This window comes from Mus musculus, chromosome 6, assembly GCF_000001635.26.
Source record: "Mus musculus strain C57BL/6J chromosome 6, GRCm38.p6 C57BL/6J".
Taxonomy (NCBI): Eukaryota; Metazoa; Chordata; class Mammalia; order Rodentia; family Muridae; genus Mus; species Mus musculus.
The window spans coordinates 41,641,321-41,658,256 of NC_000072.6; the positions used below are offsets into that span (position 1 = coordinate 41,641,321).

Genomic DNA, 16,936 nt, shown 5'->3' on the forward strand with positions numbered 1-16,936 from the left:
TGACTCCACCACCTTCCTAGCCACATTACTCGTGGCGGTCTGTTTGGCTCCACCTTGATGGGGGTGCAACAGCTGTAGACTTGTTTCACCTTGACAGTGCTCGTGCTGATGATGGTGCCTGCCTAACCCAGTCAATGAGTCAGGCACTTGTTCCTCAGTCTCCAACTCAGAAGACATCTGGGGAGGGTCTGAGCTTTGTTTTCTGAGGAACTTGGAACTATCTATTATGGATTTGTGAGAGAATTTGTTACTTTAGAGGAAGCCCGTGAATCCTAGGGACCCCACAAGCTCTGACCTCACTCACTCAGCACCAGGATCAATGTCACTTAAGCCCCAGCAGGGGCCCCCTGGAGATATGATGTGTAAAACAAGGTGTCAAAGTCCATAGCCTGCCCCTGGGTGAGCGGCAGTCCTACAGGCCTTGTTTTCCCCAGCCCTGTTTTGGCTCTGTTGCTTCCTTCTTCGGCTCTCTTTCCCACCAACCATGAGGTCATCTTCCTTCCAAAACAGGACCTCAATCTTCTTAATCTCACTCACTGTTCTGCATCTCTTTGTCTGCAGAACCAAAGAGAAGGAAGACTGAAGAAGCGTACACAGCACTTGAAGCCAATGAACTCTGCCAAACTATGCAGCAAAGGTGGGTTGTTAAGGTGGGTTGGCATTCTAGAAGAGAAAAGCAGAGAGAACAATTGATTTTTAGTTGTGGAAGCTGCGACCCAGCTTCAATGCTGTTGGAAGCTTGACTTTGACTAGTCACTGATTTGTAAAAGTAATTCCTGATTTGTAAAACTAAAGACTCAGTGTCTTAACGGTCCCTGTTCCCCACTTCTTTCTCTGTATTTTCAGACCACCCCTCTTCCCTTCAACTTCCCCAAGCTGGAATGAAGGCATTTTCACCTGGAGGAGCTTCTTAGAAATGGATCTTACCTTCTCTGGTCAAGTCTACATGACTCTATATAAATAACACTGGCAGGTGCTCCACTAGGGAGGGAGACAAAAGAGAAAGCCACAGGGTAAATCAGGGCAAACATGCTTCTGATCACCTTCTAGCTCGGGGTAGCAGAAGTGTAATGATTTCCAATCTTGTCCATTCATAGAATTCCATAAAGCAAAATGGGGGGGGGGGTGGGGGGACAAGGTGTGTAGCTCCTCTAGTCAAACAAGAGTAAGCAAACTTACTATTACACAGCGTCTGAATTCTAGGTTCACATCTACCATCGGTTTCTATTCTTCATGAATTATCTCTTTATGTAGCCAAAGATTTGGAGATGTGGATGAGGTACTAGGAGTCTATAAGAAATAGTATTGTTTAGGGCTCAGGCAATGGTCCTGATTTTCTTTGTGGCTGCTCAACCCCCACCCCCACCCCCACTTTGGAAAAGGTGTATTTGCTTCTAGTCAGAACCTTTCAAAAGCACATTTTATCACTGATCTTTCCCCCGATTTGCTCCCACCTGCTCTTATTCTTTTTCTCTCTCCACCCCAAGAAACTCAGTGAAAGGGCAGCCGGTGAGGTGATAAGAACTCTTTTAAATTCTATTTATTCAACACAAGCACTCACCGAAACACCCCATCACCTCCGTCATAAAACTAAGCAAAATGCCAGACTTGTTAAAGAGTGGGGATGATTGCTTAATGTGCGTAGAGATGAGGAAAACTGTGGGCAGAATTTGCTTCTTCTTTTTAATGCTACTAGTCTAAGTGGAGGGATGGGGAACAAACATCATAGAGCAAGAAGAAATGTTCTAGGGGCTGGAGGCATATGTGAGGTTAGGGGAAGATTCTGAGCCCTGGAATCAAGATACAAGTCCCCATTTCTCACAGGTAGGGGATTACAGTTCAATCTGTGATATAAGAGAAGCTGGGCTCCATTGGGAGGATGTTCCAAAAAACAAAGCAGCACCAAGATGGGGCACAAGGCCTGGAGAGATTCTGTGGTAGATACCTGAGCAGGGTGTGGTAGGAGACTGAGAGGAAAGTGAAGAGGTAGCAGCCAAGGGGGCCAAGAAAAGGTGACCCAGCTAGGAACAAGGCAGGGCCTGAAGCCAAATAGCAAATTCTCTGTGTAGCTGTTGGGCAATTCTGGGTCTACCTAGGCAGAGAATGTGAGGTCCCTGGTCAGCCACTAAAATAACAGGAAATAGAGAGAAGGCGGGGTGTGGGGGGAAATCTTAGTTATTCTGCAACTCCTGCCAGTCTGTCCCCTCCCTGCCACTAGGCACAATTCCAGGACAAGGGACAAGGGACTGTCCCATATGTAGGTCTCTATGTATCCTCGAATGTGGATGTCTGAGCATGCTACCGGCGCTTATTCAGCTTAGGTGTACTAGAACACGCATGGAGCTCTGGGAGCTAGGAACAGAGTACGAGATGAATGGACGTGAGCTGAGTGAAACATGCAATGGCGTCCTGATAGGGATCTACTTGCACAGTGCCTCATGCTGTCACTGGGAGACAATTCCCACACAGGGATCCCGTTTGCCTTCCTTTGCTCCCTTTCCTCCTTCTGTCTCCAAGGTACGCAGCTATCTAGGCTGGGCCATAAGTCCTGGCCCACAGATCAGAGTGTACAAGGGAAACATCAGAACACGGGACTACCAGTGAGAGTTAACATTGAAACCACCACTGTGTGAGTTTTTGGCCAAGGGCATCTGACCATTATGGAGGACATTCTCCTAAGGCATATTGAGAGATACGCAAGTAGCCCCGAGCTTGGCATCACTTCAAAGTGTCACTGGGTTTCAGAATTTGTCAAGAATGTAGTGTCCCACATAGGTGGGTTGATTCTCTACCTGTCCATATGGTCAAGGGAGATAAGTCTTTCCAGGCGTCCGTAAGCCCTGGATTATCTTCTTGCTCTGAACTACTCAGGCCTATGACCTCAACTGGACAGCCTGAGAATTGACTTCCTTGTCTGTAAAGAGGAACATTCATCCTACCCTATTAACTTTATAGGGCTGTTGTTAGGATTAAAGGTGATAATGGACATGAAAAGATTTTATATACTATAAAGTAAGGCAGGAATGCAAAGCACTGACGTGATCAATGTTGCTTGGATGGGAGTATTTGAAAATGAAGAGTCTTAAGAGATAGCTTTATCTCAAGCTGCATAGCTTACAATGGAAGCACTGGCTTTGAGGCCAAAAACACTTGAGTCATAAAGTCAGATTTGGCTAATTTCTGCTTGGGTGATCTTGGGCAAATTGTCCACCTGTCTGAAACTGAACTTCCTTGTCCACAAACTGAGCACAGCAATAGTCACTTCACCTTTGGCAAGAAACTCACCTTTCTTTGGCCTTTCATTACCTGTTTGTGAATGAGTATAATAACAGTTAACTTATAGGCTTGTGGGAATTAGACGTGACAGGTGTACAGGACACCTGGCCACTGTTAAATATACACTAATAAATAACCCATTTTGTTTGATACCTTATTCTTTGGAGACTATCTTCTGTCCTAAAGCCTTTTTGGAGGCTAGGTTAACTTCCATAAAATGGAAGTCCCGTTCCATTTCAGAGGTGAACATATCCAAACGTTGATTGTTATCACCTATACAAGTAAGTTTCTCTAACCTTCATTGTATATGTCTTACCTCATCCATCCTGTGGAGTGTTTAAATATGACGATTAAATATGACCATAGGTAAAGGAGAAATTCTTAGCTTAAGTAAGTCTAATATTTCCTCGATAGGCTCTTCTAACCAGATCAGCCCTGTCCAAACTCAAGAGGATATCTTAAGCCAATGGTTCTCAAGCTTCCTAAGGCTGTGACCACTTAACATAGTTCCTCATGTTGTGCTGACCCTCAATGATTATTTTCATTTCTACTTCATATCTGTAATTTTGCTACTGTAATAAATTATAATGCAAGTATCTCTGTTTTTGAGGTTCTGTAAAAGGGTTATTTATTTCCTCCAAAGTGATAGTGACCCACAGATTGAGAACTGCTGCGCCAAAGTTGTCTATCCTTTAATCACCAGCTCATTCAATGAAGTGTGGCCCAAATGCTGTGCTATCTCCTTTCCACACTTTCCAGCCAGTTCCATCATGTTCCATAAGTCTAGACTCATTGGTGATTGTGTGTTTCATCTCTCTTCTCAGGGTGCACAGTGAACTACAGCACAAATGGCTTTCCTACCTTTACCTGTTTCTTTCACTTTGAAATCCTCCAAGGAAGAGGCCAAACCACAGTATATTCCTACTTCGCTCCATTAGTGCCCTTGGCATAACGAATTTTGAACTCCATTTTGTGAAAAACAAACTGTGTCACAGGACTTGCAAATCATTTGTATGTATATTTACTTTCCAGGGTAAAAGTTAGGTCAGTGCAGACAGAAGAGACCTGAATATGGCAAAACTACTAGGGAGAGGTGACCATGGGAGTTGGGCGTGTTGATCAATCCACAACCCACATACAAAGAAGTGTCTGGCCATCTGCTCCTGAAAGATTTATTGTCTTGAGGTAAGCAGGGAGCAGCAGATGGGATGAAGAGGGCGGGGTGCATGTAGTAAAGCCACCTGTGTCTCCAGCTACTGCCATCTTTTCTGACGTGAGCTACCCCATCACAGGTACCTCTATGGACCTGTGACAGAGTGATAAAATGTAATCCTTGACCTCGGGGACTATGGTTCAAGGACTCAGTTTTTTCCTATGAAGGAAGAAGGGAATACTGAGAGTTTCATGAAAGGAAAAGAACAAAATAGCCCTCCTTTACAGTGGCCTTCTCTGAAATTGTTTTATATGGGCCAAGAGGAGAAAAAATGAAAGCCTAGGAGAAGGATGGAGTCTAAGGAGTCCCTAAAGAAGAGGAGCTGATCATGCTCTGGGGGTTATAGTTTTTGACCCTAGATCTCAAAAAAGGCTTTGAAGGACACAACCAAGGACATTTCCCTGATATTTCTTTGATGTTGCATTATTCTTATTCTTTATTCCTGAATTAAGGAGGCAACTGGGTGCTGAAGAAGAACAGAGGGAATGAGGACAGAGCCCAGCCCAGGCCAAGACATTACAGTGCTACCTTGCATCACATAATCTTAACCTGCATGCTTTCACATGCATGCTGCTGTTTTGTCATCACAACTCTGCCAGGTTGACAAGCCAGAAATCAAGATGATCACTGACTTCTGTCCAAGTTCCCTCAGTTAATCCCATTAGCAGAACGAGGGTTTGGAATTAAGTCTAGTTCTGGGTATATGATTCCTGAACGACCCAGCTCTTCATCGGACTCTATAAGAACAAGGAAGGAAGCAATTGCTTCTTGAGCTCACTTTGCCTATGTCTAGAACCTTCAGTGGTCACTGACCAGAGCAATCCACAGTGGGACTAGGAGATGGAGTCATGATGCTATAATGAAAACATTGTGTCAGTCTCATAGTTGACTTTCTATCTGGGTGAGGAAGGTGTCAGGACTTTGGCCTCAGAAGGCAGGGAATGAGGGCAGTTTGATTGGATAATATTCATCTGCAAGAATCTCTAAGCAGAAGCCTTCTACTTGGCACTGCTTGGGAAGAAGCAGACTCATATTCTATTTCCAGCTGCAGCTCAGCCTTGCATAAGCCTCTGCACCCTCAGGCCCAATTGGCTCTAATTGCCACCTCCTCAATCTTGGGATGACAAAGAAGACAAGAAGAGTAAAGAAGGTGTGTCTAGTCCTTCCCCAGGTGGCTCCTGACTGGCTGCTATGCCAAGCAGAGAGAATGGGCCACATGGCCCAAACCTCTTCCACCAGTGGGACTACTTATCACCTGGTCCAAGTGTTTCTTTCCTTGGATAGGTTTTCACCTTTCCTTCATTACCCCTTAAGAAACAAGCATGCCTTGACAAAGAGGTAAATAATTCATGCCCCCTACAGCATAGTGTTTTCTCAGCTTTTCAAAGCGTTCCTAGAAGGGCTAAAGGCCCAATGCTTGGCTTTTCTCTCCATCTCCTTTTCTGCCCATGGTCTACGACAAGCCCACTCTACTCTGAGGTCTTATTAAACCAGCTCCCCCTTCCATATTTCTCCCTCATTTTAAATTTGTATCTTTCAATTCTAGTCTGTCATATTTTATCTTGCATTTCTTTAAGCATGCCAGCCCTACTGGTGATATTCTGATCCTTGGCCTTTTCTCCAAAGACTGAAAACAGAGCCATTATCAGGGGCAGCTTACCCTCCTCACCAGAAACTTGTTAAATCAGTAACATACTTTGCAAACACCTGAGAGTGAACATCTTCTTAAGTTGCGCGACACCTGTAGGAACAAAACATTTTCATCCCTCCCCTGCCTCTGGCCTGCAGGACATGCAAGAGCAAGCATTTCCTGCATTCTCTCAGTAGAAACCAGAAATGGAGCAGGGCAGGAGAGGCCATACTGGGATAGCAGGGTATCTTTCACTCCATCTTGCACTTGCATCTCCTCCCCCTCCACTGCTGTCTAGGGAGCCCATAAAGCAGGTAGTTCACTCCGCTCCATGCTTTAGCCCTTCAGGTCATGGGGCACTTGCTACATCTGCAGAGCCTTTCTATTTTCTCTCCTCCTCTTGGGCCCTTGAGGATGGACTTGGAAGCTAGTAGCTCAACCAAATGCTTCTCACAGAGACTATCATCACACACGTGTATGTTCCAAAAGTTCCATCCAGAGACCTGCTGTGAGATTCTTCTGACGAATACCCCTCACCTTTCTTCTTTCTCCTTTCTCCTTTCCTGTAAATCCTCTATTTCTGCTGTCCTTTCTTCTTCCTCCTCTTTCTTTCGTCTCTTAATCATGTGCACATATTCACAGAGAAGTATGTTGAAGTGAACAACAAAATGACCACTAGTAAGTTCCTCATTTTTAAAAGTTCATTCAGGATATTCTACTCATGTTATGTGCATCTTTATTATAATCTCACTCAAAGGCAAGAAGTAAAGAAAAAAATTAAACAAAACTAGTTCATGTATGTGGGGGCGGGGGTAGCAGAACTTAAAACAGGTCAATTATTCATAGATTCAGTTAATGAATATTTATTTTGTAATGCATGGTACCATAAATTGTATAAGGTCCTGAGAATACAATAGTGAATAAAATGAATGTTTCCCCTGTGCCACTTATAGTCTAATAAGAAAAATAGATATTAAAGTCCAAGAGAAAATTTAAGTGATCTGGAAACAAAATGGATGTGTTCTAATTTCCCTTGGGGGTAAGGGATTAGATACACACACACACACACACACACACACGCACACTCAGAACATACAAACACACACACACACACACACACACACACACACACACACACATACCCAGAATATACGCACACATACACAGATGCAGATATACACACATATATACAAATATACACATATACCCAGAATACACTGCTTTTTAAAGGTTGAAGGAGAATGGATGCCAAGGGTAAGAAGATCTGTAGAGTCCTGTCAAAAGGAAGAAGCACCAACCAGGAACTAAAAATAATTCATTGGATGAATTACATTAGGAAGGAGAGAGATGCCCATAGAAGCTGCAAAAGTTTAAACAAGGAGCTGCTTTACCAAAGGCCATTATTTGTACCAGGGGTTACATTGTTACGTTTCACAAACAAATTTTGGATATAGTGTACACTAGGGACTTGAGTTGACCAAAATCACATGCAAACAGAGCAAGCAAGAGTATGATCCCGGCATGCAGAAGTAAGGTGTTGGTGGCCTATTTTACGAATGGCAACAGTTTGAAGAGTTGAAAACAAATTTTCATTTTTTGTTTTTTGAGTTGTGAAACAGGATCTCACTTTGTAGCTCGGGATAACTTTGAATATATATTCTTATTGTCTCTGCCATTGTCTCCTGAGTTTGGGGAATATAGGTGTACACCATTACATTATTTTCTAATGTTACAATGATATGAAGTAGTATTCATAACATATCTAACGATAAAAAGAAAGAATTGCTTTTCAAATATACTATACTTTGATATTCTTAAAAGTATAGATACAAGTTCTTTGTCACACTGAAGATATCTTTGGAAGCACATGTAACAAATTTTTATTAGAAATATCACTAGAGGAAATATATAAGGAATTAAGGTTTGTGCTTCATAAGAATTAGTTTTCTTTAACAGAAACGTCATGGGCTGTCTATCCATGGGTCTTGAAAATGCTGGATATGAGGGTTGAGACAGAACATTAAGGATAATTCTCAGAACTGTGGTTCCGGGAATCTTGCCTGTTATTCTAACACTTCACATGGTTGAGAATACTGGAGAGAAGCAGGTTTGATGGTGAAGAAACACTGAGCTTGAGATGCCGCTAAAACATCCCAGTGGAACAAGTCTAATGGTGGAACATCTAAGCTGATCATGTCTGGAGTTCAGAAGACAGATGTGAGATGAAGATAGACCCTTCAAAATCATGAGCTTACATGTGGTGATCTATGGCAGTATGAGAGATCATAAGAAACAAAAAGCCCCGTAGACCAAAATTATTATAAGTTGTGGTAAAACAAAATCAGCCAGACTGGTAGGAACATGAAGAATGTTGAGTAGTCTTTTGTAATTTATAGAGTTCAACAAAAACTAAGATGACTGAGCAGGTTGACCTTCAGGGAGTAGCATAGAGAAGCATAGAGTAGCATAGAGTAGCATAGAGAAGACGAGATCAAATCACAAATGGCTGAGAAATCAGAGGAAGCCAGTACATAGTAGAGTCAACTCCTAAGATGTTTGACATTGATCAGGGAATAAAAGTGATGGGACAGTTGTCAAAAGGAGTGGACTTGAAGGAGAGTGTTTAAATAATTCAACATACTTGCTTGGAAAGGTAGTGGAGGAGAGTTGACACAAATAAGAAAGGTCAGAAGATGCAGTGATAGGCACATCACTGGTATCTGAAAATGCAGAGGGATCTGGATCTTGGACAGTCTAGAACACTGATGAAGTTTAACTATACATAAGATGGAAGTGCTTCCACTATGAAAGAAAATAAAACATAATCATGACGCAGCCCTGTCAAGTTCCATACCACCAAAGGTCTGTGCACAGTTTTATGATAGTTCACTATTGGGCATACAGCTTTGAATATGTGAATTGGAATGCACCTGTCTAAAATTTCCCAAATCTTATTTGTTCCTTTACTTTTCTAACAGCAACAGCATGTTTGGCTCTCTGGCTGAGGTGATGAGAGAAGGGTGTGTGGAATATGGTAGTCTCACAATAAAAATAGGAGTCTATTTTTTTGTTTTTTGTTTTATTAGATATTTTCTTCATTTACATTTCAAATGTTATCCCCTTTCCTAGTTTCCTCTCTGAAAGTCTCCTATACACTCCCCCTGCCCTGCTCCCCAACCCACCCACTCCTACTTCCTGGCCCTGGCATTCCCCTGTACTGGGGCATATGATCTTCACAATACCAAAGGCCTCTCCTCCCATTGATGTCTGAGCAGGCCATCCTCTGCTACATATATAGCTAGAGACACGAGCTCTGTGGGTACTGGTTAGCTCATATTGTTGTTCCTCCTATAGGGTTGCAGACCCCTTTAGCTCCTTGGGTACTTTCTCTAGCTTCTTCATTGGGGGTCCTGTATTCCATCCAATAGATGACTGTGAGCATCCACTTCTGTATTTGCCAGGCACGGGCATAGCCTCACAATAGAGAGCTATATCAGGGGCCTGTCAGCAAAATCTTGCTGGCATATGCAATGTCTGGGTTTGGTGGTTGTTTATGGGATGTATCCCCAGTTGGGGCAGTCTGTGGCTGGTCCTTCCTTCTGTCTCAGCTCCAAACTTTGTCTCTGTAACTCCTTCCATGGGTATTTTGTTTCCCATTCTAAGAATGAACGAAGTATTCACACAGTTTGGTCTTCCTTCTTCTTGAGTTTCATGCGTTTTGCAAATTGTATGTTCGGTATTCTAAGTTTTTGGGCTAATATCCACTTACCAGTGAGTGCATATCATGTGTGTTCTTTTGTGATTGGGTTATCTCACTCAGGATGATATCCTCCAGATCCATCCATTTGCCTGAGAATTTCATAAATTCATTGTTTTTTAACAGCTGAGAAGTACTCCTTTGTGTAAATGTATCACATTTTCTGTATCCATTCCTCTGTTGAAGGACATCTGGGTTCTTTCCAGCTTCTGGCTATTATAAGTAAGGCTGCTATGAACATAGTGGATCATGTGTCTTTATTACAAGTTAGAACATCTTCTGGGTATATGCCCAGGAGAGGTATTGCTGGATCTTACGGTAGTACTATGTCCAATTTTGTGAGGATCTGCCAAACTGATTTCCAGAGTGGTTGTACCAGCTTGCCATCCCACCAGCACTGGAGGAGTGTTCCTCTTTCTCCACATCCTTGCCAGCATCTGCTGTCACCTGAAATTTTGATCTTAGCCATTCTGACTGGTGTGAGGTGGTATCTCGGGGTTGTTTTGATTTGCATTTCAACAGGAGCCTATGTTTCAGCATCAAGAAAGAAGACTTGCAAGGTAGTACCTAAGAGATAGATGGTCCTATAGAAAAAAAAATTATTGGGTCATTCAAACAAAGGAAAACATGCCTCACCACTCATAAAATACATCAGGATTCAAATGAGATGCTAACATGTTAGACTCTGAGGCTCTGGACACCAGAAGGCAGGGCAATGATAAAAACTACTCTATAAATAAAAGAATGAAAAGAGACTCAATATCCTTAGTCTTTAGAGACAGGCAAATCAAAGCTACAATGAGATAGCATTTCACACCCACTAGCAGAAGCAGTAAAATGCTGAAGGCTACTATTGGAAACGGTATGGTAGTTTATCCGAAGAATTAAACCCAGGGTTGTCATGCAACATGTCAGTTCAATTTCTAGGCATATAATTCTTCCACAACACCCAAGAATTAAAAACAAGGGCCTCTATAGACATGCACACTTTTATTTTCATAGCAGCAATGTTCCCCATAACCAGAAGATAAGAAAAGCCATTGCTACATGGATGAATAAAATTTGGTGTAGGTATATTCAGACTTAAAGAGAAATGAAATTCTGATACTTTTAGAGAAGAGAAGAAACCTTGAAACTATCTTACTAAATAAAACAAGGCAAGTGCAATGGAACGTGTCTTGTACAATCCTCCTTAGATAAAGCAACTACAATCAATTCCCGGAGAGGAAGTAAAATAATGGTTAGTGAGGACTAAAGGAAAGGACTAGTGGAGAGTTACTGTTCAGTGGATGGGAGTGTCTGAGATGAAAAATGGTTGTAGATGAATTCTAGTAATGGCTATACAATAGTCTGAACGTACTTTATGCTGAAAAATGATGCTTTACATAACATATAGTTTTTGATAAAAGAGAAAAATTAAAGAAAACAGGATAAGGAAGTATTTTTTTCTATAGTTTTCTACATGGGATTTGCTAGCTGGGAAGAGAGTCCCTAGAAGGGTAAGGAGATGGAAAGGATGTTCATGGTATGATGGTTCTTTCCACATTATGCATTATAAAATTAGGCAAGTCTCCTGGCTTGCTGCCTTCTGCCTTCTGTTCAAGGCATAAGAAAGATGGTCCAGATGTCAACCAGAAATGTCAATTAGCCCCCATTTTATATCCTTAGTTGCCAGGCTCTCAGGATATGAGCTTTAGAGGAACTGAAAAGGTACATACAACACTTGATGACCATTGCCCATCTCTACAAATGCTCAAATGTGAAATATTGCTGCTTAGAGAATATTTTGTGTATATCATCCAGCTATTCATAACCATAGAATTCAAACTCTTGCAAAGCAGCTCTCTTCTCCCTGCCCACCTTCAACTACCCCCAACCCCCTTTCTCACACCTTGGCCTACTTGGGGCTAAGTCTACAGAAACAGGATTCTCTTCAGAACTGGTAGATCTCTTCCCCATCCCCTTCACCAGGGTCTAGTCCAAGATTCAAATGTCCCAGGGTGTTTCGACGGAGAATTTCCCATCCACGGTGGCTATTGCTGCTTAGGGATGTAGTCCTGGACAAAGGAGGTGTTTGGAGAACCACAGAGCCTCTAGCTAAAGTCCCAGTCTCAGTCCCAGAAGGTTGTTTCTCAGATAGCTGCTCTTGTACTTCCTCTTTGTCTGAAGATTTGAAAGCTTCCACATATCGAAGTACTCGATAAGGATTCTGCTCCTGGTGGTGTTCAACCCTGGGAGGAAACAGAAAAGACTCATTGGAGGATGGTGAAGGTAGATCATAGAGAGAAGCAGAGGAGGGCATGGCAGAAATGAGATATTAATAAAAGGAAGGACAAGAAATGAAGCAAGAAAAGCATCTGGGGGGAAGGGGCAGAAGAGAATGGACTGAAAGCTAACCTAAGAATGAGGTGAGAGAACTAAGGAAGTCAGCTTTGGAGAGTAATGGAATACAGGATGTGCTATATGTGGCAACATGATGGAGGAAGGGGGAGAAAGAAAGTGAGAGAGTGAGAGAGAGAGAGTGAGAGAGAGAGAGAGAGAGAGAGATCAGAGAGTCATGAGCTTTATGTTGGTATTCACTTCAAGGAGTATAAAAGAGGGGTGAGGAAAGTCAGGTCAAGAAATAAGGATTACTCACAGTCATCTAGAAGATGGAACACAAGGCCCCCAATGGAGAAGCTAGAGAAAGTACACAAGGAGCTGAAGGGGTCTACAACCCTATAGATGGAAAAACAATATGAACTAACCAGTACCCCTGAGCTCGTGTCTCTCGCTGCATATGTAGCAGAAGATGGCCTAGTCGGCCATCATTGGGAAAAGAGGCCTCTTGGTCTTGCACACTTTATATGTCCCAGTAGAGTGGAATGCCAGGGCCAAGAAACAGGAGTGGGTGTGTAGTGGAGCAGGGCCGGGAGGAAAGTAAAGGGAACTTTCGGGATAGCATTTGAAATGTATATAAAGAAAATATATAATAAAAAAATAAATAGAAAAAAAATAAGGATTAGCCGGGCATGGTAGCTCACACCTTTAATCCCAGCACTCGGGAGGCAGAGGCAGGGGGATTTCTGAGTTTGATGCCAGCCTGGTCTACAAAGTGAGTTCCAGGACAGCCAGGGCTATAAAGAGAAACCCTGTCTCAAAAAAGAAAAAAAAAAAAAAAGAAAGAAAGAAAGAAAGAAAGAAAGAAAGAAAGAAAGACAGACAGACAGACAGAAAGAAAGAAAAGAAAAGAAAAGAAAAGAAAAGAAAAGAAAGAAGGAAAGAAAGAAAGAAAAGAAAGAAAGAAAGAAAGAAAGAAAGAAAGAAAGAAAGAAAGAAAGGATTGTCTATGAAGAAAGAAGTTAGAGGCAAGGTCAAAACATATTGGAAACGAGGATAAGGAAGTAACATGAGTAAACATGAGTAAAGCAAGTGGGACAACCCATATCCACACCTGAGCCTATACGCATACCTTTTCACACACCACTACCTTGTAGTAAACACAGCTTGCTATTGTTTTCCAAACCCCCAACAACATGGCACCTCTCCCTATCTCTCAATCTAATGCAATCCCATAACGTTTCCTGGTTGCTCTCACTCTCAGAAACTCCATCTGCAGGTTTCACATTCATACTGTCACTCACCGTAAGAACCAACGGTCTCCCAGGCCGTATTCGCAACCACAGATACCAGAGCGAGGCCACAGGAAACGAGGCATTTTCCTCTCCAGCATCACTGTGGTGGCTACAACCTGGAAGGAGATAAGGTAGGGAAAGATCTCAGAAAGGGTCATGAAGAGCAGAGAGAGAGAGACCAAGTCTACCAACAACAGAAACAAAAACGCAACCAGTTCAAGGAAGACCCTGGAGACCAGTTGTAAGGGCCATAGTTCATCTATATCTAAACTTGTTCTACAGCCATGCTAACCTGGCTATCTCATTAAAACAGGACAGAGGATAGTTTTGCTTTTAAAAGAACAATAAGTTCTACATTACTATTTATATTCACAGAAAGTGACTCATTCCAAACTAATGTGATTTCCCCTCCCCCACCATAAGAAAACAAACAGACCAGTGACATTGACTTAATACAATTACTAAATAGGATCTGTATATATCAGGAATGAAATGAGGCAGCTCCAATTCAGGGCCTTCTTAGCAAATTAAAAACCCATATCTTAAAAAGGAAATGGTTTGATTAATGTCTGTGTGCTTGGCAAGGAAATTTCTAGTAGCATGTCCCATGCTCTGTCCTTTGTCCTGCCCTCATTAGTTAGCTAGATGAAACAGACATCAAGCTTATCAAATGTGCCTGTGACACAAAACTGGGAGGATACATAATCTGTGGGGTGACAAAAGCAATATAAAGTGATTTCACCAAACCGGAATGCTACTTTGAAGCCAACAACACCAATAGAACAAAATGACTGTGCACTTAGAGTGGGCCAGTTGTCCATCTGGTTGAAAAACTGACTTCATCGTACATGTGGTTGACAATAGGTAGTATGTCTTCCATAAGAAAAAGCTTCTTTTGGCACTGGACTGGTCCCACCATATCAGAAGCTATGCTAGCATCAAAAAGATTGTGAGCAGAGTGTGCAGTCAAGAGGGCTAGGGGGCAGAAAACTATAGATGCAAGGAGCTGTCAATTCTTAAAATAGCCGCCCTTGGTAGCACACCCTTGTCCCTCTTCTCTTCCTTCACTTGGTCCCTTGGTTGTAACAGGTTCTCTTGCACCTCAGGTCTTCCAATCACGTTGTTCTCTTCTCCTGGGTAGCTGTTCTTCTTTTCTTAGAAATGACTTACGGTTCTTCTTCACTTAGGCTTCCCTTGACCCTTCTGTTCTACCAGAGGAGCTGATGTTTTTCATCCAGATTACCAACTAGTCACTTTCAGTTACCTGGTTATAGTCAGTGGGGCTTCAGAGTTAGTCTCTTCTTCCTAACAGACTGGAGATGAGAGAACATCATCTCCTCACTGCTGCTACTGCCTCCACTATCCAGCCCTTGACTTTGTCTTAAGTTTAAAGAATAAGATTTTCACCTAAGCTTTGTTACAATCCCCTGGAAATTAAGATGAATTTTCTTGGGTCAAGTATGTTTTTAATTTTATTTTTTGAGGTGTTGGGAATTCAACTCCCAGCCTTGGACATGTTAGTCAAGCAAACTACGATCCAGCCACATCTCTAGTCTAAAGTTGTTCTTCTAAAGCATGCCTGGTTATACAATGTCAGAAGAGTCTTGAATGGAACTTGAGTCTTCAATGCAACTTGAATGGGACCATTAGAATTGTGTAAAGCAGTATGCTCCGCCCATACTCTCTCAGATGGATTGCACTTCTTAGATGTTTTGTCAATACAGTGGGGGTGATATACTTTAGAAGAGCGATTCAGGTTGAGCATGCAGAACATGAATACTGATGGAATGTGTAAGGTAGAGACTGAATTCTAAACAGATATGTAAATCTATTTTGATTTTCTAAACTTCCCAGTTATAAGAATTAGCTCATCCACTTCAACTCTTTACAAAAAGCTGTTTAGGGTTGATTTAGCTCTCTTTGTGGCCGTGCACCTTCACTAATATAAACTCTGACTTGTGTCCTATTCTAGATCAGCTAGCTAGTCTTACCCATATTTAGCGTGTGTCATAAACACTCCTCCTTTGATAAGAGAATTTCCTAACTTTCTACTTAAATCCCTCAGTTTCATCTCTTCTCAGCACAATGCACATTTCTGTATCAATTTTACTTCTATGAGGGTTCAGCCTCCTGTGAAGTGATTTTCTTGGTGTCTAAATTTTCTGTAGCTTGGCACTTCAATTGGAGCACAGAGTATGTCTTTGATGGTTGTGTTTGTGTCTCAAATCCTAGACATATAATAGGCTTTGAAGACCACTGCTACATTCCCACTATATATTTACCTGAAGGGTAAACAATTGTTAGATTCAAATACTTATATAGTATTTATGTGAAAGAATATGTCTGAGGCTTAAGAGTAGAATTATAGCAAGATAGGTTTTTTTTTATTCCAATATGAATGCTTCTAATAATAAACTTTTCACAATATAGAAAACTCCTATTCCCTGAAACCGCACTCAAATATACAAGGTAATAAGGTCATAATTAGACTAAAGAATATGCTGAATGACTCTCACACCAATACATAATTATTCTGAGAAGCAGCTCAATTATTTCTTAGAAGTATTTGGAATGTAACTCCTAACTCTAGTATTTGATTAGCTTATTGTGATACAAAGAAAAGATATAGTAGGGATTTAGGGATTTATACAATCTAATAGAAGGAAAAGTCCAAATTTAAGAGCTATGTTATACAAGAACAAAATATCCTTGCTCCCTGTGGATTCAAAGACTACAAGCTCTGCTTTTTACCTGAAATAAATGGCCAAACTCTGTGCTTAGATCCTCCAGTGTCTCATGCTTATATCCCTCAATCAATTCACACATACTTCAGGTTTATCTAAATGTAACTGGAACGGTAACCTCTTGGGGCTCTTCTGTGACTCTATGAAGAGTGGCTCACAATAAACATATCCTACTGTAAGGTTTCTGCCCCTTTGCAGGACTAACACTAATAAGCTTACTTGTGCTCTCCAGAGCTCGTCCCTCTCCTGGGCCACTCGCCAGTGAGTGTCGCCCATCATGGCAATGAACAAGTTGAGCATGAGCAGTGTGGCGATGATGGCAAAGGTGGCATAGGTAACACTGTACATGAAGGGCAGATCCACTCTGTAATTGGCAGGTCCGTCAATGATGGTGAGGAACAGCTCAAAGGTGCTGAACATTGCTGTGGGGTAGTCGGAGAATTCCCCCAGATTATCTGGATCCTCTGTCTGGAAAATGATATAGAAGGCTGCTCCGCCCAGGAAGAACAGTTGGGGAATTAAATTGTCATGGTAAGTAAGGCCTTTGTTACTATTAGTTCAACTTCTGATCTATATACATCTATCAGTTTACACACATGCACACACTACTATACATCAACAATGTAATTATCTTAGAACTGGCTTATCCTAAGAATCCTGACTATATCCACTGTTCTGGATAATGATAACACTCAGCCATTT

The 16,936-nt window shown here is 41.9% G+C and overlaps 1 protein-coding gene and 1 long non-coding RNA gene across 7 annotated transcripts in view; one reads left to right on the top strand and one right to left on the bottom strand.

Annotated features, from left to right (window-relative positions):
- The first annotated feature begins 409 nt into the window (after nt 1-409).
- On the top strand, nt 410-16,697 carry Gm34642. 2 transcript variants are annotated; one of them, XR_869005.3, is made up of 3 exons: nt 410-637; nt 4,309-4,461; nt 16,612-16,697. It is a non-coding gene; the product is annotated as a predicted gene, 34642 (long non-coding RNA). The 2 variants fall into 2 exon arrangements; XR_377574.1 differs by lacking the exon at nt 16,612-16,697 and adding an exon at nt 4,942-7,205.
- Trpv5 (transient receptor potential cation channel, subfamily V, member 5) overlaps nt 10,341-16,936 on the bottom strand; it is a 29,564-nt gene continuing 22,968 nt past the window's right edge. For 3 of the 5 annotated variants that reach the window (XM_017321464.2, XM_006505770.4, XM_006505771.2), the window contains 3 exons: nt 16,454-16,722; nt 13,500-13,606; nt 10,341-12,107 (listed from right to left, as the gene is read on the bottom strand). In XM_017321464.2, coding sequence (XP_017176953.1) covers nt 11,810-12,107; nt 13,500-13,606; nt 16,454-16,722 — 674 coding nt within the window. In that variant the 3' untranslated portion in view covers nt 10,341-11,809. The remainder of the gene's footprint in view (nt 12,108-13,499; nt 13,607-16,453; nt 16,723-16,936) is intronic. The other 2 variants (XM_017321463.2, NM_001007572.2) reach the window with 2 other exon arrangements.